Source organism: Pongo pygmaeus, chromosome 6 (genome assembly GCF_028885625.2).
Source record: "Pongo pygmaeus isolate AG05252 chromosome 6, NHGRI_mPonPyg2-v2.0_pri, whole genome shotgun sequence".
Classification (NCBI taxonomy): domain Eukaryota; kingdom Metazoa; phylum Chordata; class Mammalia; order Primates; family Hominidae; genus Pongo; species Pongo pygmaeus.
In genome coordinates this window covers 64,348,532-64,372,012 of record NC_072379.2, presented here as the reverse complement: position 1 = coordinate 64,372,012, position 23,481 = coordinate 64,348,532, and the positions used below count along the sequence as shown (strand labels likewise).

Here is a 23,481-nt window from a genome sequence, read left to right as displayed (position 1 = left end):
GGAATAAATTTAGCAGCCTTTTATATAGAGATAATGCTTTTACCTTGGTAAGCTACATACCTCAAGTTGGTGGTGATAAACTTTGGTTCAACTATTTATAGATTTTTATCTAGTCCTTTTGAGAACAAAATAATTCCAAGATTAGACAAAATTGGGACCATAGTCAGTGGTATAGAGTTTTGTTTGCTACTCTTCAAACAAAGATTGAACCCTAAAATTTACTCCAAGAACAATAAATTTGATTGTCAATCTTTTTAATATAATCAGTGTAACTAGTTAAGCAGCCAAGGTCACATAACCATAAACCCAGATGTGTTGGATTCCACTAACCACACATGAAAAATTATCTTTGTAATCTGTCTTAAAACACACAACTATATTCAAAAAAATGTCATAACCTGGGTATTACAGGCGGTATCATCACGCCTACTTTTCAAATACATATGAGCCTCAGGGGGAAAACAAAAAGAAAAACTTCTGAAGTGTTTTGTCATTTGCAGAAATTTCATCAAATTTCACTCTCCCTTATGAGAAAAGATCATGAAAAAAAATTTTTTTTGAGACAGGGTCATACTCTATTGCCCAGGGTGGAGTGCTGTGGTGCAAACTCGGCTTACTGCAACCTCTGCCTCCTAGACTTGAGAGATCCTCCCACCTAAGCCTCCTGAGTAGCTGGGAGTACAGGTGCTCACCACTGGCTAATTTTTGTTTTTTGTAGAGACTGAGTTTTGCCATGTTGCCCAGACTGGTCTCGAACTCCTGAGCTCAAGTGATCCACCTGCCTCAGCTGCCCAAACTCCGGAGATTACAGGTATGAGCCAAGCACCTGGCCAAAATGTTTTTCTAAAATAATGTATCATATAATGACTATCTTTATACGCAGTACTGAAGGACCAAGAGATGCCAACATTTATTTGTATTTCTAAAGTAGAAAAATATTGCCTATTTTGCTGTCTCTTGTGATTGGCATAGTTACAAATACCCTAGAATCACACCATAACCAACAATATGAACTGCCATGGATGCTACATTTTCTGGGGTGAAGAAAAATAAAGTAGTAAACTTTTCTGCTGAGATATTTGATCAAACATCCTAGCTTTTCATCAAAAGCTAGAATATATTTGGTAAAGTGTCACTATTTGAAAGATACTCTAAGGCAATTAAGCCAATTCTAGACATGTTCACTTGCAGGTTAGCATAAGACAGCATAAAGATTAACAGTCAAATATATGGATTTCTTTTTGTAGAGAAAATGAGAAAACAGATGGCAACAAAACAGGCAATTAGACCAAACAGTCAAGACTTAACTTCTAATTCTATAGGATATCTTTCATGTTAAAGGTTCAAAGTGTTAATTAACTAATTAATTCCTCAACACCTCTGCCAATTAGCCAGCATCTCAGGGCTTTGAAAGCACTTTTATCTCATGGATTAAATACTGTATCATCTTAATTCATATTCTCAAAACAATGCAGCTCCTTAGCCTGCTCCGAGTGTCTGACATCACCTGGACTATGAAAGCACACAATAAAGCATTTACTAAACAAACTAAACTGTCAAACTGCAAAGGTGGCTAGATGGATACAGCTGCTTGTTTGTTCACAGGTGATAAGGAAGAAGCTTCTTAGAACAGGGCTTCTCAAAACACTGGGTGATCTTCTTAAAGTATAGATTCTGATGCGGTAAGACTGGGTGGGACCTCAGATTCCGCATTCCTTTTTTTTTTTTGAGACTGTTTCACTCATGTCGCCCAGGCTGGAGTGCAATAGTGCGATCTCGGCTCACTGCAAACTCTGCCTCCCGGGTTCAAGCGATTCTCCTGCCTCAGCCCCCCAAGTAGCTAGGATTACAGGCATCTGCCACCACGCCCAGCTAATTCTTATATTTTTAGTAGAGCTGGGGTTTCATCATGTTGGCCAGGTTGGTCTCAAACTCCTGGCCTCAGGTGATCCACCAGCCTCGGCCTCCCAAAGTGCTGGGATTACAGGCATGAGCTACCATGCCTGGCCAGATTCCACATTCCTAACAGGCTCTCAGGTGATGCTGGTGACCACAAAGCCCCAATCCCCCAGATCTCCCTTCTCATTGGGAAGGGCTCACTCTGTTTTGGGGAGGCAGGGCTCTGACTCAATATGCTAGAACACAGTACTGTCGTGACAATATTAATTAAAAACTGAGCCCCACTCTCAGAGCAAACTACCGTTTCTGTTGCACATGATCCCTTTCTATTTCCCCCACTGACTTTATCGTTATGTTTTAAATCACTTATAAGGATCCACCTACCCCAGGGCAAACATTAGGAGTAAAAGTAAACACTATCATTAATATCACCAAAGCATACAAAATGAGGTGGTGTTGTCTCTGCATTTAATGCCTTGTCCCCATGTCTGCTACAATCTGGTTAAAATACCTAAATCCACAGGACTTAGGGGAGAGCAGTGAGGAAGAAAAGAGAGATGGTTGGAACAGAACAATCTAAACACAGACAGCAGTTCCTACCCACAGTGTATTTTCAGTCTTGTACTCAATCCAGAAACTGCTCCAAGTACATGCAGATCTGACTCCAGTTTCAGTACTAGGTAGGAACATTGTGATATGGAGGTGATCAGCTCAAAGCCCATGTGACTGCTTAACAAAACATGAATTTACCCAATCTCCAGAGTTGAAAATTTGATTTATCTTAGCATCCTCCTGTCTCTAGTTAGATCTTTAGCAATTAATTCATAGTAATGTGACACTAATCTTTAAAATAAATCGGGTGATGGTATTTAGTGACGTATTCGTGCAAAAGAAATGACGTCTCAGAAACCAGTGTGATTCTTCCTACAGTACAAAGTGAATAGAAAGCATTTCAAAGTTTTGAAAGTGAGTTCTCACATGGTATGTGGGCAATACTTTACCTCAATTTACTACCAGACAAATGAAAATGATTCATCCCTAGGTAATCACATAAGCACTTCATGTTTAAACCCAGAATATTAATGAGTCCTTAGATTAGAAAAGAATGGTGGTCCTGGCCAGATCACAGGAAAACACATGCTCTCTCCCCATTCTATTCCCGTTAAATCCTAAATCTGTTCTAATTTGGATAGATGGCTTTTTTTTTCCATGAACCCGATTAATGTTCATCTTCCAATCCTTTTTCAATCTCTATCCACGGAGATCCAATCAAGGGGGAAAAAATGAGAATAATGATCAATGTTACACATGGCCTCATGTAAATAAAATGAATACTGTGAGCTTGCTCACGACTATACTCAAAGACTTACACATATAAATTTAGTTTTTTAAAAAAGGAGAAGTCAGATGTTTCTAAAGGTGATGCCATCATCTATTTTTTAAAGTGAGTTTCTATGTGAAGTAGTCCAACCACCACAGCCCTTTTACTCCCTGTCCTGTCTACTTGGTCTGGGCTCTAACCTCATGGTTCTCAGACCTTGGGCTACGAATCCATAATGGGAGGAAAACAGTAGATCTTGGAGCTTTTTAAAGAGCTCCATGAGTCCATATACACAAAAGCATTGTTTGTAAACAGAATAGGCATGTCTAGCTATGGCATATTTTTCAAAACCTATGTAAATGCTAATGTGATTGATTAAATGTGCTTAATTAAAGTGTTAATTCACTGGGGTTTCTCACCACACTTTGGATTTGCTCAATTAATGGCTCAGAAGAATATAGATTCTGCCAATTTTGTGATGTTAAAAAAATGGTTGCAGGGAATGGTTACTGACTGAAGAGAAGCATGAAGGAACTTTCCGAGGTATGAAAATCCACTATATCTGGATAGTGGCTAAATGGATAATGATTACACAGGTGTGTAATAAATAAAAGTTCAAGCTGTACATTTAAGATTTGCACATTTTACTACACAAAAATTAAGCCTCAGTACAAAGTGGGTCGGTGGTCTCACTCTGATAGTCTGGGAATTACTATCCCAAAAACCCAAGCCATGATAAAATTTTTTCCATCTCCAGCAAACAGAAAAAACAGAAATATTATAATGAGTTTATCATAAAGGTAAGTTTATTTAACATAAAGGAACATCCTTTATTCTGAGAACTTCCTGCTTTTTGGGTGTCATGAATCCTGAGTCCTCTTCTCACTCTTGATGGGTATTACATGTCATTTCTTTGAAATAGAATAGTGATAAAAAATGGTAGTGGTTTTTCTTTTTGTTTTCTTTCATAGTTTTGGTATCATTTGGTGTGGCTTAATATCTTTATCTGGCAAAACAAAAAGCTAATAATTTACTTTTGGTTTTTTCTTTAAATTGTTCCATAAAATGAAAACATGCACATCAAGTTTTCTAAGTGACCATGCCCTTGGTCCAGCTGTACTTTAAAACTGGCCATTTACCTACCTGTTTACTCTCATACTTCTGTCAAGGTAGACACCTGCCATCCCTATGCCAACCTGTCTCTCCCTGCTTCTTATGCACTCAAGGAGGAGGCCCACTCTCACCTGGCGAGTTAGAGCATGTCTCTGCCCAAGGCATCCTTTCAGGGCCTCAATAAGGTCCCTAAAGAAGGGATCTATATTTATTAAAGACCCTAATGTAGCACCACCCCCTCACCCGCTGCAAAATATCACATCTCAGAGGAAGCAGAGCAGAGACTCTCTCAGGAGCCCATCCACACTTGGGGCTGGAAATTCCATACCCTAACTTCAGAACAGGAGTCAAACTGTAAACAAATGCATGATTAAGTTTAATGAAAAGTCACCACCAGTTTCCCCAATAGAACAAACAAACCCTCCTACTACTGATATTGTCCACCTCTCTTTGATCAAGGTTACAATTTTAACACAGGGTGGTTTTTTTTTCCTCAAAGAGAATTTCTGACAAGGTGTTAGAAAACTGTGTTACCTGTAAAACCCCTTGAGGTTCACTCTGTCCTTTATCAGGTCAGCTGCTTGAACGATAATAATATTCCTCAATGCTCTTCCTGCACAAGAAGAATTCTCTCCATAAATCTAAATGGAAAAGACCAACAGTCACTGTAAATATAGAACAATAATGTGACAATTTGTGAGCTACCAATAGCATACTCTATATATATATATTTATATATATTCATATATTTGTATATAAAATCATAACCAAGTCCATAAGGTTGAGACATATTTTAGCCAATATAGCTATAAACCTACAACTATCTTACTTTATTTTAGCTACTGGTCCACTTATACTACTAAGCTGTAACTATTCTCCAAATGCTAACCTGCTTTATTTAACTACAGTTATAAATAATTTTCTTTTACACAAAGTTTTCAGTGTAAAACATCCACTATTTTTTAAATACAATATTTATATCAATACAGCAAATTGAAGAATTTATATTATGTATTAAGTCTGCATATTGATAATGCAAACATACACAGGTCTTGGAAGATGGAAAAACAATTTTCTTCCCTCTCTAGTGAAGATCTCGAACCATGACACAATTTGACAGCAGGCTGCTTTACTCTTAAGCTTCATTCAACTGCAGAGTTCATAGTCAATTCCAAGCATCCGGTTTCATCTACTTCACAACTCCAACTATCAGATAAAAATTTCATTTAACTTATTTTTTTAAATATTCTAATTCCTCCATATGAGTCTCTGGTTCTTGGAGGATGAAGAAGGGTAGTTCTTAGATCTAGAGGGGGCTAGGTCCTACTTTATAATACTACCACCTTCTCCATAACCAGCACCTTCTTCCAAAGCACAATGCTGTTTCACAAGCAAAGGGGGCTAAATGAAAATAAGCTGTCTTCATAACGTTTATGAAAATTAATATATATTCGGGGTACACGCCTACATAGTTTTACTTTTTTCTTGGTAAACTTTTTATGTACCTACTATATACACACACACACACACACACACACACATACACATATATACATATATACATATACACATGTATATATATACATAGACATATATATATATATTTTTTTTTTTTTTTTTTTTTTTTTTTTGAGACAGGGTCTTGCTCTGTCACCCAAGCTGGAGTTCAGTGACAAGATCATGGCTCACTGCAGCCTAGGCTTCTCAGGCTCAATCGATCCTCCCACCTCAGCCTCCCAAGTAGCTGGAACTACAAGCATACACCATCAAGCCCAGCTAATATTTGTTTTTTTTTTGTTTTTTTTTTTTTTTGTAGAGACAGGTCTCCCTGTGCTGCTCAGGCTGGTCTTGAACTCCTGGGTTCACACAATCTGCCCACCTCAACCTTCCAAAGAGCTGGAATTACAGGTGTAAGCAACTGCACCTGGCCGAAATATTTGACATCTTCTCTCAAGGCAAACAAATTGATAATATAATGATTATGATTTGACCGGGAACATCAACCCCATCCTTATATTTCTTTAATTTTCCTAATATCATCTCCTAAACACAAACTGATAAGGAAGTAGGAAGGGAAGCAAATTATTTTTTAACATGTTAAAACTATTAAAAAAAACAAAACAAAACAAAACAAAGCTTGAACAAGCCAGATGACAGAAAGTATTACCGAGGAAGCGGTGTGAGTAAGCTGACACTTGACTAGTCCTGAAAGCATACAATGTTCATTCACTCAGTCATTCAAAAAGTACATAATGAGCAACTGTCAAGTGTCAGATCTGTTCCTGATGGTGGGGATACAGTGGTGGAGAAGGTAGAGAAGGTCCCAGCCCTCACAAAGCTCACAGTCACTTGTTAGCCTAAAAAATGCAAACTTTTTTTTTTCTTTTTTTTTTTTTTGAGATGGAGCCTTGCTCTGTTGCCCAGGCTGGTGTGCAGTGGTGCGATCTCAGCTCACTACAAGCTCCGCTTCCCGGGTTCACGCCATTCTCCTGCCTCGGCTTCCCAAGTAGCTGGAACTACTGGCATCCGCCACCACGCCCGGCTAATTTTTTGTATGTTTCGTAGAGACGGGGTTTCACCGTGTTGGCCAGGATGGTTTCAATCTCCTGACCTCGTGATCCGTCCGCCTCAGCCTCCCAAAGTGCAGGGATTACAGGCGTGAGCCACCACGCCCAGCCAAAAAATGCAACTCTTTATTGACTGATTCTTTACCGCAACACAATGATAAATAACGAGGAAGTAAATCTCCTTTTATACAAAACTCAGTGTAAAATATATGCTATTTGTAAAATACGGTGTTTTTAACAATAGATATATTTATATCATATTTATATTATATACATGCTCTGCCACATTGATTCATTCATGTAAAGAACCTGGAAGATGGGAAAATAATTTTTTTCCCTAGTTCGTGAACATCTTGAATCATGACAATGATCAGAGCATCTCAAACACTTTTGCTGTGTCATCCCAGGTGGTGAAGATAATGTGATCACTGCAGCATCCCTGCAAAACTCTATGCGGTCAGGAGCAAAGGGAAGAACTGTAACTTGAGAATTGTACATCAGAATTTGTCAATCACTATTTCAGAAAATGCAGTAAAAGAGAAAAGAATCATACCTGGGAAGGTGTATGTTCAAGGTATGGATTAGATATTCTTCTTGATAGAGTCTATTTTAAACAACAAAAAAAAAATAGTTAGAACCAAATAAACTTTGTACCAAAAAAGGAAAACATAAGCAACAGTGGCCGGGGCAGGCCCCTGCTATGAAAAAAAAAAAAAAAAAAAAATGAGCTTAAATCTCAAATCATGGTCCCTATGGGCTTAGCATCCTTATTTTCACTCAATGTAAATATCTGGTCAACATTCGTAACAACAGGACAGGATATTCCACTTCAGTGGCTCCCAAGAGAAGTACAATAAAAAGACTGGGATTTTCTTGGATCAGTCACTTTATTCTTGGTGTGTTTTGGATTCCATTTCTCCTTTCCTTTTCCTCACCCTAACTCAGGCCTTCATCCCTATACCCTCAACTGTCTGCTTCAGCTTCCCAGTGGATTTTCCTGCTCTCTAGTCACATCCCCTTCAGGCCATCCTTCAAACCACAACTGAGCAAATCTCCCTAAATCACCCCTTTGACTTACAGAGGATCCCTTATTGCTTATCTGAGTTAATCCATGCCCCCTCGGCTCACCACAGTCTGCCTCCAACAGATTTCCAGTATTCTCTTTCCAACTCCCAGCAAAGCTTCTTCAGTTTAGCAAGACCTACTTGTCAGAAGAACTTGCCACTCATAACCCTGCCTTTAGTCACCTCAGTCTTCATGTTAAAAGCCTTCCATCTTCCTCAATGCTTCCCAGAATCCCACCAGACTCGAAGTCCAGTTTTGTGGAGTCGGCTCCTGCATGAAGTTCCTCCTGCTGGGGTATGTTTCTCTTTAGAGCTCTGTTTTTGCTACTATTCAGGTGCAGCACCTGGGTGCTCAGCATTGTTGACTGTTTTTCTGTGTGTGCATTTGCCCCAAGGAATCCATAAGCTCCTTGAGGGAGGGCTGGCAGCTTATACTGCTTTGCTTTCATGGCATCTAGCACACAATTGTGCATAAAGATGTTTATTTTTTCTATTCATTTATTTAGATATTTATATAACTGTATGAACTTAATAAGTATTTGCTGAATGATTTGAATTGTAGGAGCTAATTTTTCCTGCCTAATGATCCAGGAAACAGCACCATCACCCACATATGCTTAAGCACAATACAGAACTATTATCATTTCCTATTGCAGTATTAAAAAAGGACAGAGAAACTAACATTTATTGAACTTCTAACCTATGTTTAAAAGCTCTTTCCATCTCTATTCTAAGTCTTGCTATCTTTTGAGATCCTATAGTTTTCAGCCTGCCGCCTCCATGTCTTAGAATAATTTGCTAAATGTACAAAACATACCCTACCAGTCATCACTTTCCAGCATCTGAACCTTCTACTAAACTTTAGTCTAAAAAGAGAATTCCCATTCTGCCCCTTCCCCAGGCCACATGGCCCTCACATTACTCCTACTTAAACTAAAATAAAATGTATCAACTCTTTATCCAGAAATGCCAATTGATACCCAGTTAAAGATGTGTAGCTTGATTCAAAGAAAATAAATTTTATAAGGTAGAGAGCCCAATTTTAATTCCCAGCCTTCTGGTCTTGTCCAAATGTACTACCAATCAGCCCCTCCTAGGCCTCATGTACCATGAGCCTATGTAATATAGTCCCTTATTGATATACTGAACAATTTAAAAGTTTTAAATGCACCAGATTATATGAAGATGAATCATCATAATTTATTTTTTTCTCCAAACAGGTAGACTTTTAAAATCACTATGGCAGACCAGAAATGACAGTCTTTATTACTCATCTAATTGCCTGAATCAGCTAAGAAAAGCAAATAGTTTATATAATCTAGTTAAAGAAAAAGCTTTTAAGCAGAAACAAGCTCTAAAAAAAAAACCTGGGCAGGGGCATTTTCACAAAAGAAAACAAGCCACTTGCCTTCCTGGCCACTGCCAACCGGAATCTGGCTGTCTACACACTCGTGTTACACTCACACAATTCCACTTAACAGAAACCTCCCCCATGGATGGCTTGCTTCAAAAGGTAGGTAAGGTGAGTAAATAAAGCAATGGGGTTCTTCTGTACTGAATAGATAGCAGCGTTAGATAAGCTGCTGGCCCCAGGAACTCAACAAGCTCAACATAATAACTGTCTTTTACAGGACACAATTCCTAGGTTGGCTGTCGGGAACTCCCTTGAAACCCTCTCTTCACTGGTCCTAGGAGAGCCTTGTTTCATTAACACTCTAGGACAGCTGTTCTCAAACTTGTTAGCTGAGCATGGGGAGCCAGAGAGCTTTGTGGAACTCAGTCAAGCACTGACTCCCTAAACTTAAAACGACGATCATAACTGTACTTCCGCAGAGACCACTTTATGTTAGTTTTCAGTACTGACCCAAAATAGCAAGGGCCAAAAGCTTAAGGGAAAAAGAACATGGGGAATATTCCATCCATTACCTCATTTTTAGCAGGTACTGGGAAAGGACTGTTACTTAATTTTATCAGAGAAACACCATGGGCCATCTTACTGCTGCTGTAAATCACTCAAGAACTGCCCTCCCAGCATTTATCAGCAAGAGTACCGCAAAAGCACCCTTGAAAATGCACCTCCCTCTTTCCATTTTAACATTCTTTCCCTGATACACAATCACTCAGCTGTTTTCATCCCATCTTGGAATCCCTTGGTTTTACTTTTCCTCTCAGCATCCCAGGGCTTCATCTCATCACTCCTGTGGCAACTCACTTCCATTCATTTCATTTTTGAAGCACTTACTCAGCTGAGCACCCGGCACTGTGGGAACTTCCAGAAACACACACATGGACAAGATACCATCCCTAATTTAGAAAACCCATTTGCCAGAAGGCATAGGATCTAAAGAACCTATTAAGCCCATGAATTCTTTTTCTTGATCCTAATCTCCTTATCAATTTTCTCTGCAATCTTAGATGGCCGGTCACTCGATGCAGGGTATCCTCTCTTAAATGGCTCCCACCATAATCTCTCATAAATATAATGCCCAAAGTGATGATTCCTTTATCCTGTGTATTTTAAATTTCCTAGAATTACTTAAGTTGGATGCAATGATTCTTTCATGAAAGACATATATATCCCAGAGAGATGAAAATACTAATAACATAAATCAAAATAGATTTTTAAGTCAAATGTATTTCTCCTTTCCATTTTAATGAATCATGGAAAATGTTTCCCTAACTACAGGCAAACCTCATATTTTAAATGTAAACTAGGAAATTGCAATCCTTTAATATTAATAAATGGACTTCCAGAAAAAAACAATAGCATAACTCCAGAAATAATTGGTTAGCAACCATATATTACATTTTTTAAGTCAGGTATATATTAAAATTAAAGTGTAATAGTTCATGAAGCTGAGTCTGAAGCAGGCATGGAACTCATTCCAGAGTTGCTAAAAATACCTTGCTGAACAGTGTAATAGACTTAAGGCATATTTTTCATTAGTCCTTAAAAGAGATAGGCACAGTTTTCATCAGTTTTTAAAGGAGATGCCTTAATACTCTCCTTAGACTCAGTTAAAGTACTTAGGCTACTAAGGGGTGAGAGAAATAAAGGAAAAAGACTGAATCACTTCAGTCACTACAGAAGCACTACCTGCCCTTTTACTAACATGAACCAACAAGAACTACCAAATTTATTGATAATGCAAGAATTAAGTTCATGACACAACTTTCTGCCAACTCCAGCCACCATCCCTTTTCCTATTCTGGGTGACCAGGCAGAATATGAAGATGAAACGATGGGATAAATACACTTGAATTTCTTACAAACCCAGGAAGATAAAAAGCCGTATAACTAGCAAGCACATATGTAAAGTGATTATACAATAAAATAATAAAGGCTATGATCTATTAAGCTGCCCAGTGGATTTTTAACACGAGAAGAACCTGTGGGCCCTTCTTCAGCCCCCAAATAAACTTACATCTCAACCAAAGCTTGGTCAAGATTACAAGGACCGAATCCCAGCCACAATATAGGCTTGAGAATTATCCAGTCATCAAAGTTGGGGATAATGGGTCAGGTGCGGTGGCTCACATCACTCTATGAGAACATGCTGCATGTTATTAAGTAATAGTAACTGAGTTTCTGCTGTGTGCCAGAGACTACACCAAGTTTTTGGGGTTTTTTCTTTTTCTTTTTTCTTTCTTCTTTTTTTTTTTTTTTTTTTGAGACAGGTTCTCACCGTGTCATCCAGGCTGGAGTGCAGTAGCACAAGCCCAGCTCACTGCAGCCTCAACCTCCCAGGCTCAATTGATCCTCCCACCTCAGCCTCCTGAGTAGCTGGGACTACAGGCACACACCACCACCACGTCCAGCTGATTTTCGTTTTTTTTTGGAGAGACAGGATTTCGCCCTATTGCCCAAGTTGGTCTCAAACTCCTGGGCTCAAGCAATCCGCCCGCCTCAGCCTCCCAAAGTGCTGGGATTACAGGCATGAGCTACCGCACCCAGCCTATATTGAATATTTTGCATGCATCACATTACTTAATACTTGAAAAACTATGAGGTAAGTACTATAATTAATCCTGTTTTGTAGATGACAAAACTAGACTTAAAGAGGTTAAGAAATCTGCCCAAGTTTGCAACCTAGCTGCAGTTATTGTCCCATACATGTCTCTTAACATAGAATGTGATAATTTAAGAGTAATGTGACAAATAAGTGCATCTAACCGCAGTAAGAAGTCACAAATAGTATCTGCTAGACCCAGCAGTTCTCAACCCTGGATGTAAATAGAACCATCTGGGAAGCTGAAGAAAAACAAAACAGGTACTAAGGACTCACCCCAAACATACTGAATTAGAATCTCTACGAGGAGACCTGGGCAGTCTTTCCTCAGATTTCCCAGGTGGTTCTAAGGTGCAGCCAGGTTTCAGGAGAACTGTAAAAATAAGTGATTGGGAATGGCAAATTGAACCTCTCCTCATCCACTTCAGCTATGGGGCTTGGAGCACTGCTCAGACATCGCCTCCTGCACATGCCTTGCTGAATGAAGAAGAGGTACTGTCATTTACCAACAGCAAGGGGATCCGTGGCTGAACCTCCAAGTGGCTTATGTAGAACAAAAAGCCACTGTTTCAGCAAATCCCATCCTGCACCTGCTCATGTGGTATGTGTTTTCCACACCTAGACATAGCCCTAAGCTGAAGTATCTTCATGTCTGCACAGTAGCATAGTACCTACATACCTTAGGAAAGAATCTACCCTTTTAATGGCATCCATGGCACTACACTTAATTTTGACTTCCCATTGTTAAAGGGCTCTATTCTAGTAGAAACATGTTTCCCTACTTAAAAGCTAAGTAGAAAATGAAAGTGGGTTCAAGGAGTACTTATAAACATTTCACAAACCTTTCACTGCTAGGGAGATAAATCAGCAAGAACCAATAGCTTCTGGGAAAATATACACAACAGATACAACAGAAACAAACCCCAAAGCTTCATCAATTTGGTTTTATTTAGTTCTTGGGAAAATTTCTTTTGGGCTGTGTTTACAAACAAGAGAATAGTTTTGCCTACCAAGATGGGCCTCCCTGGTTAATGCAATCACAGAGAAACCTTTAAAATTTGAGAATTAAGTAACTAAAGATTTAGGAAAAATGGTTTAATTAGCGAGCTTACTTGTCTCCACTTGTCACTGAATTTCCTAGTTTTATTAACAAGAACTCATCCAGTCATACCTGGACTCCAAGATGGACCCTCCCTACAGCAACCAACGTGAAGAAGCTCCCACTGGCCAAATCTAGGATGATTTGAGCAGCAAATAAATGAATTACTGAATTATAATTCATAAAATGAATAACCATGAGTCCATAGTGATACAAGCAATTGAATAAATAAATAAATGAGGATCAGGAAGAAAGGACAGCCCTTCCTCATGGGATTATTTTAATTACTAAATGAAGTAAAAAGAAGAAAACAGAAAACCACCACTACGCAAACACCATAGTAATAAATGTTGCAGGCAAAAATCATCAACAGATGCTAACATTAGTGGACAAACCTATGATGAGACATAGGATGTTTGCATAAGTATCAAAGCATCTCCCGCCGAAATACTTAGTAAGTACACAGGAAAAAATAACAACTTTACAGTGGAGTTTAGCTCACACCACTTTAAACAAATGATAAAAATTATCGCCTATCATGAGACATGTTGACATCATCTGCCTCCTGATATAATGAACAGAGAAAGGCACTTTTATGCTATTTTTGTCAAAATGCATACCTGAATATAATGATGAAACATCAGACAAACTCAAATTGCGGGGCATTCTTCAAAGTAACTGGCCTGTACTTTGCTAAAATTGTCAAGGTTAACAGGGACCAATAAAAACTAAGGAGCTATCCCAGATGGGAGGAGACCAAAGGAGCCAGACAATTAAAGGCATTATGTGATCCTGGACTAGAATAAGGAACTTAGCAGGACACGTGGCAAATGTGAATGAGGTCTATATTTTAGTTAATCGTGTGGATCAGTGCTGGTTTTGACAATTGTGCTGTGGTTACGTAGAAATGTTAACATTTGGAAAAGCTGAGTGATGCTTATAAGTGAACTCCCTTTGTACTAGTTTTGCAACTTTTAAGTCTAAAATTACTTCAAAATAAAAAGGTTCTTTAAAAAAAGAATAATGACCTTCTTCCTCCCCACAAATGTGGTCTCAAAAATTATTCAAATATTATCTCAAAATACAACATTTATTTCTTTTCTGAAAGCTGCACCACCCCTCCATAACTTCCTTGGGCTGCACAACAGAATGACCCTCATGGCTTTCCTGCCCACTCAGGTCTCTGGCATCTTCGCACGAATTAATCTCCCGAAAACACCTCCCTACATGTCACCTTATTTTTAATACAACAAATATATATTTGTAAGTTTACTCTCCCTGAGTGCTCACAGTGTTCCAAGTCTTTAACCTAGTGGTCCACACCTTCCTTACCTGTCTACAAAGTTCCTGCTGCACTTCTCTACAGACACTCTGCTTCAGCCAGGCAGGTTGTCTCCTTTTTATGAGACAAACCACATGCATTCCCCCTCCATGCCTGAGCCCTTGCCATGATTTCTGCTCTGTGCACTTTCCTGTATTTCTACATTCTGCCCTACAGTCAATCCACACAAATGCTGCACGAAGCCCAACCAAGCCCTGAGCCTCCCATGATTAATCTCTTCCCCCAAACATTCTAGAACTTTCCATATTTGCCACTGAAATATAGTGCCTCCTGGCCCCATTTGCAGGTATATGCCATCTCTTTCAACCAACCTAACCCACCAGAGGGAGTCATGCCTTCTACAGATCTAGGACCATCAGTGTGGAGTAGGAGCTAACCGCTGACCGGCCAATAGTGATTTATTTCCAATGTCACACTGTCTGATAACCTGCCCAGTGGTAAAGCATGATATCACCACCTCAAAAGCTATGAAACCCATTGCCACCACTGCCCCACTCCAATCACCACCTATCCTTTTCCCTCATTTCCATCCCTGCCTTAAAGTGGTCATGCATAGAGAGTGCAGAGTGTGCATACAGAGCTAGCTGAGTATACAGAGAGGGAGTAGATATGACTCTATAAATTATATATATGTAATTTTTTAAAGACAGGGTCTTGCTCTGTCTCCCAGGCTGGAGTGCAGTGGCACAATCATGGCTCACTGCAGCCTTTATTTCCCAGACTCAAGCGATCCTTCCACCTCAGACCCACAAGTAGCTGGGACTACAGGTGCACACCACCATGCCTGGCTAATTTTTTATTTTTAGTAGAGACGAGGTCTCACTATGTTGCCCAGGCTAGTCTCAAACTCCTGAGATCAAGCAATCCTCACACCACAGGCTTCCAAAGTACTGGGATTATATGAGTCACTGCACCTGGCTAAATTTTATATACTGAATAACTTATGAGCTTATTTGAAAACTTAATGATCCACTTGAATACCAATTATTCCTTTGTAGTGAAAAACATGGAAATTGTTTGTGTGGGGTCGTCAACAGGAAAAATGTTCTCTTTTCAATTCCCACATTACTCACAAGTCAGAAATGAGTGAAAGAAATAAACCTTGGAGTAGCCACCTTTCTTCTCTTCTTTGGCATCTGGACATAAACTACTGTCTTAAATGTGTCTTTTCAATTTTTACATAGATTTTTGAAAGCTGTAGAACAATAAAGGTGATAGTGTAGGGTCTTCTGATGAAAGGAAGAATTCAGGATACTTGTTCCACTTTTTATTTTTCAATTACTCAACTAGGATATATGAAGAGCTTCAGAAATGTAGCAGCAGAATGGACCTCCGGGGGCCACCAGGCCTTCCTCTAAATGATGTGAGACAGTGGGGATGGAGATAAGGAGTCCACAGACCAAACCCTGTTGCCACCTGTTTCATAAATAAAGTTTTATTGGAACACTGTGTGTTTACATATCAACTCTGGCTGCTTTACTGCTACAACAGCAGAGTTACATAGTGGCCAGCAAAGCCAAAAGTATTCACTATCTGGACCTTTACAGAAAAGGCTGGCCAATCCTGGTCTGGATTATCAAACTTTAAAGAACAGGAAGAGCTGTATAATCTCCCAGGCAATATATTCTAGTGCTTAACCAGTTATTAGTAAGAACTCTTAATTTTGAATCAAAATTATCTCCCATTGCAATTTAAGACTATTTCCTCCCAAACTATTTAAGGCACAATTCCACCTCTACTTAGGTTACATAAAAGCAAGAAATGGTAGCTAAAAGTTGTTTTGACCTAAGATTAAAACAAAAAGTAGAAGTACTAGTAAAGGGTACAAAGTTCTAATTATACAAGATGAGTAAATCCCAGATACACTATAAAGCAAAGCACCTATGGTTAACAACACTGTATCGGACACTTAAAAAGTCTGCTGAGAGAGTAGATCTTATGTTAAGTGTTCTTACCACAAAAAAAATATTAAAGGGGATGACAGGAAACTTTTGCAGGTAATGGATAGGTTCGTGGCAAAGTTTATTTCCAAACTCAAGTTGTATACATTACATATGTATAGCTTTTTGTATGTCAATCATACCTTAATAAAGCGGTTAAAAAAGCAAATGAAAAAGGAGCAATTAGTTTCACTAACTCCTTTTAAATTGGTAATTTTCAATCTATAAATAATCTAGACAACGCTTGACTCCAGAAAACTGATGCTAAAGGTCAAATATACAGAAGTACTAGTAAATCCTTAAGTATAAAGTGTTGTTTCAAATATCTGAATCTTGCACATAATACTCTCTCCGCCTAGAATGCCTTTCTACTCACGTTTAAATTTTCATATAGATTGTAAAAGTGCATTCATATGTTCAAATCTCCTGTTAGAATTTATGTGTTTCTAAAGTATTTTGGATTCCAGATTCTTATTTTCATTTGAATTTCCCCTGATTCATTACACGAATCTTAAAGATAGGATCTATATTGTGCTCATACTTATAAATGGTCCACAGTGTCCAACATGATGCATTCTGTGTAGTTAATTATCATTAAATGTTTATAAAGGAAAAAAATCTAGCCCTTTTAATACCTTCCTTAACGCTCTTCACCTTCCAGAGTTTCCAGTTCCTTCCTCTGTGCACTGCATCCTCTCCTCCCGGGAAGCAGCCTTGCGTCACTGGCAAGAGTGGAGCTCTGGGTTCACCTTGCTTGGATTCAAAGCTCATCAGCACCACTAAAAAGTTGTGTCCTTGGACAAGTTATTTAACTTCTTTGTCCCTCTGTTTCTACCTCTTTAAATGAGTGAAATAAAATCTACTTTTAAGGTTGTTGTAAAAACTAAATGACTTAAAATTGTGATTCCCAAACTTCAGCATGCATCAGACATCAGAGACACCTGGAGAGCTTATTTAAAAGATTGCTGGGCTCCAACCCATGGATTTTGGTTCAATAGGTCTGGGGTGAAGCCTCAGAGTCTCCAATTATAACAAGTTCCCAAAGGATCAACCACTAATGTAAAATTATATAAAGAGCTTAGAACAACACCTGCTATGTAACAAGTGCTTGGTGAATGTTACCTATTGTTATTGTTGAGCACTCAGGAAATTTGGAAATTTTAGTATTACTACATACATGAATGTGGGTCTCCCCTACTAGACTGTAAGCTTTTCAAGGGACAGGATTATATATTTTTCACCCACATCCCTAGGATGTGGCAGAGTGCCTGTCACAAAGCAAGGCCAGTGGGACCCTAATAGAATTCTCTACATACCAAGAGAGAATCCTCTTACCCAAGGTTCCTCCTGGTCAGAAGGGAAAATAGGATGTGTGAGAAAGAAAATCCTCCTCCTGGAAAATTCCCAGGCATTTCCCATCAAGCATCTTTTGGACATGGGCTATTTCATTCACCGGCTTGAGCCGTGAGGGTTAGGTCCCATTTCCCACACCTGGGAGTCTGGAAGAGCTAAACTGGAACTATTCAACTGTTATTAGCTTCTTGGGACCAGAGTCCTTTCCCAAATAGGTACAGAATTTCTAAGGGCTTCTGCCAGTGTAACAACCTGCCATCACCACTGTTTAGAACCCTAAGTACAGTCAATTTTTATATATACAAACATTTTACCTGGACAGTGACAAATGGAAATCCTGTAATTGACACTAAACGTATACTATACCTACATACATACCTACATATATACATTATTTATCTAAACATCTGTTACCAACTCAAAGCACATTTACTGGTGTTAACAGAAAACAGTAAATTAAAAAGCTATCCCAATGTGTAATCTCCACTTGACAATTCCAAAACACTGCTCCCACAGTCTTCTCTACTGGCCTCCCACCAATGACTTATCAGATGTGATGTTGCCTCTTACTTTCTTGGTGGGGGAGGTCAAGCAGACACAAGCCCTGACCCCAAAAGCAGGATGCTGTACAGCCAAGATGAACAACAGGGCAAAAAGGCCAACAAAAGAGTCACCTGATCTTCAGACTGAAGCAACCTGATTGCCTCAAACTTACTGGATGTATTTTTGCCTCCTCTCTAACTTTTTTCACTATATAGGGGGAAAGTCATATTCAGGTTCCAATTTACATGTATTCTGCTCTGTAAGCTCCAAGAGCAACTTAAAGTTATTTGTGTTTACCTCTCCTGTTTAAGCATAATTACTGTAAGAGGTACTTCATAAGGGGTTCTATTTTTAGAACGCTCTCAATTTTTAATTTTAATCAAACTTCATTTTAAACACCAACAACTGCACTCTTTCTGCTTTCAATCTGCATGAAATAAGGTAGCAAACTTAATTTCTTCTCTTTTATTCAGCTAAGCTAGAGTAAATCACAGCCCTAATTTTTTTCAAAGAGGCCCCTTTTAAAACTGTGTTTATACTGATTGATAATCTGTTTCTAGATGAAAGACCTAAAGTTAATGAAGTGTCCTCCACTCCAAAAGTAGATAACTAGGGAATCAGTCAACAAAATATATATGAATTACAGAGGAAGGCACCTGTTGCTAGGGTATGTTTACTACTTAAAAGGATTCCCCTCACTCTGGTTCCTCCTCCCTTCCCGCAGTCTAGTCCAGATACATGATGAAACATTATGCAGCCATTTCAGATGTTTTAAAGAGCCTTAACACATGGAAATATTTTGATGAAAAGAGAAAAATAAAAATAAGTAAAAGTAAAGAGACAGTATAAGATCAACAATACCCAATAAACAAACAGAATGGAATACACCAAAATGCTAACAGAATGGGTTCTGTGTCATAGCTAGATTGTTGTTTTTCCCTCTTCCCAAACTTCCACATTTTTGATGTTGGATATTATCAGGTCCAGGGTCAGGATCCAGCCCATGCTGAGGTCCGAAGGCAATGGGTGGATGAGTGGCAGACAGGTGAAAGAACACTCGGGGGGCCATAGGCAGGTAAAAGATAGTTTTATTCAGCAGCTGTCTTAGACTGTCTCTGTCTCTGCTAACTGCTCCTGCAGCTCCCACACACAGCTGCATGGCCGGCTCTCTCTTCAGGGTCAGCAACTTCACTCTTTCCCTCTGGGCACAAGCAAACAGAGCTGTGTCCTGGCTCCCCCCGGTCTGTCTACAAGACAGCTATAAAACAATATATAAAAAAGCTATAAAGCAAGATAACATTTCCACTCTCACAGCCCTGTCACCTCCAACCCTATAAAGGAAAGACAAAGTTCACAGATAAAAATTATGACTCGACACATAAAGGATTAAGAACAAGTCTACAGACAGGAAGAAATCCACAGGTAAGTTAGCTCTCATGTAAGTGCAGTTATGGATGGGGGAAAGTGAGTTAAACCTCTAGGTAAAGAGCTGAGAAAGCGGGACAAGGCTGGGGTCTGCTGGGAAGGATGTTGGCATTAATGCTCCCTTTCTGCCCAGTGAAGTCCATTTGGCTTTCTGCCCATCCTGAAGAGACATAAGCACAGAGGAGACCATGGATGTAAGGGAAGGAGCCCTCTGCAAGTGTAAAGGCAGACAGAAGACAGTGATAACCTATGGTAGGGAAATTTCAAACAGCAAAGCAAGAAGAGATGAGGCAGCCCTTCCATTTCTAAATGGCCCTTTGTAGGTAAAGGATACAAACTAGGCTCTGCCCAAGTTCCTGTTCTAAGAACATCACTGTTCGGAGTGTCTTGTGGCCCATTTGCTAAAGTGCTTAGGATCACTTTCTCTTGCCATTAACCTCTGAATAATCAAATCTAACAACATCTGAAGAAAACAATTCAGAAAGTAAATACTGCAAAGTCAAATATCAGTAACTCAGGAGTTCCCCATGTTTAGATTTAATTATGTCCATACGCAACCAGGTTCTATATCAGCTTCCGAAACAGGAGTGTGATATGTGCAATGGGTTATAAGACAACAGCTACATTTAATACCTGATCTGAAGGCACATGGTCAATGTCATTTTTAGTAAAATCCAAACTCCCTCTCTGACCCAGAATACAGGTATTGCATTAGCTACTCACTCTGGGGTATGTAAACCACATATCAATTTTTAAATTGAAATCATGATCCTCACATATAGGACGCTAGCTTCATTAGAGCTCCATAAGCAAGGATTTCAGCTTTGATCCCTGCCCCACAGCCCTCCACTGTCCACCACATTCCTTCCTGAGTCCCGAGTGCCAACTCTCCAGTTCGACACCAGAGAATGTCAGTACTCAGGCTTCAGCATGCAAACTGCGACACAGATAGCAACCCGTGGGAGGAAACGGGGTTTTAAAGAACCCTGAAATACAGATTCAATTAACTACTTTTCCACACAGATCTTTCATTGAGGGTAAGATTAAATCACCAACATAGTTGTTTTTAAAGCAGTTCTAAGCTGGACTGAAACTATTTTAAAAGTTGTAGATGGAACATAAAATGGAATGATTGAATCCTATTTCTTTTTTCTAAGATATGCCCCTCTCCAAGGTGGAAGGCCCACAGAAGCTCGATCTTTCTATACCCTCTTAAGTCTGATATTATGCGTGTCCTTGAAATAAAAGGTCAACACCCCTTTAAAAAGTTACAGGAGGTGGGCCAAGCACGGTGGGTCACGCCTGTAATCCCAGCACTTTGGGAGGCTGAGGCAGGCGGATCACGAGGTCAGGAGATCGAGACCATCCTGGCTAACATGGTGAAACCCTGTCTCTACTCAAAATACAAAAAATTAGCCATGCATGGTGGTGGGCACCCGTAGTCCCAGCTACTCAGGATGCTGAGGCAGGAGAAGAGCGTGAACCCGGGAGGCGGAGCTTGTAGTGAGTGGAGATCGCACCACTGCACTCCAGCCTGGGTGACAGAGCGAGACTTCATCTCAAAAAAAAAAAAAAAAGAAAAAGTTACAGGAGGTACCGAGTTGACCAAGAACATTCAAGAAAGAAGGAGTACATTCAGAACAGGGACAGCAGTGAGCAGGTTACCAGGGATTTCCTTCTATTTCTATTACATAATCCAAGAATCATGACTTAGAGGAAACTTGTTGAAAGTAATAGAAAAACTTAGAACATTAAAGTATTGTTAAAATTCTAGGGTAAAAACATTATATCCTTCCAGCTTGAAAACCACATGATTCTGGAGATTGGTTGCACAACATGAATGTACTTAACAATACTTAGCTGTACACTGAAAAACGGTTATGATGAAAAATTTTATGTGTATTTTATGACAATTAAAAGCAAAAAAGTTTTAACTATATTTGACAGATTCTGAAATTACAAATTTACTTGCAAATGATAATCTCCAAAGCTAACTAAAAACAAAACTAAAGCCTCCTGGTTGAAGGTTCTCTGCCAGGGCACTCGAACTTTGCCTGTAAATTGCTGTGCCTCCATGCCCTGGGGAGATTTAATGCCCTGTCAAACCTTCTTCATTTCAGTAAGGTTTTCAATGGCAATGTTAGAAAGGTAATCATGAGCAAATGAAGCTCCAGGAGTTAATTAGCACAATTGTATCCCCATGTTTTATTTTTTTATATGTACTTAAATGCAGTAAAAAAGTTATCATATAAATAAAGCCCTAAATACAAAGGTAAAATGAGGAGTGTTCCACCTACAGAGAACAGGATGTTCTTCTTTCTGTGAAAAGCACTTTCTCCCTCCACTCTCACCCACATTTCTGTAGTAAAGATTCCATGCTAACGAGCGGTTTTCAACAACTGGTTCCCATTTCTTATTATGGATGAGATTTGACACACACAGGAAACTTGTTTTTGAAAGCTTTCCAGTTATAAATTAATTCCATGACACATGGGAGGCAATTTCTTTCACATAGTCCTCACCTAAGTAAGTCCTATGTATCTCAAGCTGGACAGCAAACACTTCTCACAATCACAGTCCTATTAACCGTCAGGTGGCACATTAAATCTTTAGCCACCTTCTCTCTGGCTTTCTTACGCCGTTTTACGCCTGAGGGAGCAACCCACTACAGGGTACACAGACACACAATTGGAAGAACCTGTGGCTGTTTTCGTAAATCACTGGCTTTCAAACTTTTTTTTTACTGCAACCCACTGTAAGGAGTATATTTTATATGGTTACCCAGGTCACACAAACATATGTATGTAGGTACATAGCCAAAATAAAATGCTTTTAATCATCTGTTACTCTGCCTACCAAGTGAGATCAACTCTGAGCTCATTATGTGATACAGATATATATTCACATTAAACGCTAACATTTCACTGTAGTGATTCTATAATTCTCATGTTAAACTGTCATAAAAAAACTTTTTAAAAGTTACTTTGAGTCTTCAGATCTTCAGTAGATAAATATTTAAGTATTTACATATTTAAAATCAGGTTGAACTGCATGACTATATACCCAGATATAGTGGGGGGTCGGGGGGAGGAGGTGAAAAAGAAAGAGAGGGCAACACTAACCAACCTTGGGACCCAAAACAGCATATTCAGTGCATGGGATATACTTAGTCATTAATGTTTTTTTAAGTAAAGCTTCCCTACAAACAGACTCTGATCTAGGTTTGCCAGGATAACCAACAGTCTTAACAATCTTACCTGAAGGGAAAGATTATTTCAACAAAAGAATGGACAGCTGTAGTTTTCTTTGAGCCAAACTTAAAGAATGAAAAGAGTATTTATTACAGGAATCTCCCATTCTTTTTTATTTCTAAATATTAATGCTGCAGTTTTTAAAAGGAGGGGGACCTCTAAAAACCTTCATGGGGTAGGATGGTGTAAGGTATATGAATGTGCTTTGGTCAAGGAATAGGCTGAGGCACACATCCAGGCCTGCATGACTTGGTGGGATTGGTGCACAGGCACACACCTCCACTTGTTATATAACCTGTTTGTGTAAGCTCATATTTGGCTTGGAGCCACTATTGTTTGGAAAAGGTATAACTGCCCTGCTGGCACTGTATAGGTGCTCTTGTGCTGGCACCCAGAGAAACAGAGAGAGAACCAGAGCTGTCTGTCTTGCAGATGGACAGAGGGGAGCCAGGGCACGGCATGGCTTGACATGGCTCATGCTTGTGCCCCAAGAAAAGGTTAAACTACTGACCCTGAAGGCAAAGGAGAGTCAGCTGCGCAGTTGTGCATGGGAG

At 39.3% G+C, this 23,481-nt stretch overlaps 1 protein-coding gene across 1 annotated transcript in view; it reads right to left on the bottom strand.

The window, feature by feature from the left end:
• RAPGEF5 (Rap guanine nucleotide exchange factor 5) overlaps nucleotides 1-23,481 on the bottom strand; it is a 239,890-nt gene that overhangs the window by 193,218 nt on the left and 23,191 nt on the right. Inside the window, exons 2-3 of the mRNA XM_054495020.2 lie at nucleotides 7,454-7,504; nucleotides 4,868-4,974 (exon numbers count right to left, since the gene is read on the bottom strand). Coding sequence (XP_054350995.1) covers nucleotides 4,868-4,974; nucleotides 7,454-7,504 — 158 coding nt within the window. The remainder of the gene's footprint in view (nucleotides 1-4,867; nucleotides 4,975-7,453; nucleotides 7,505-23,481) is intronic.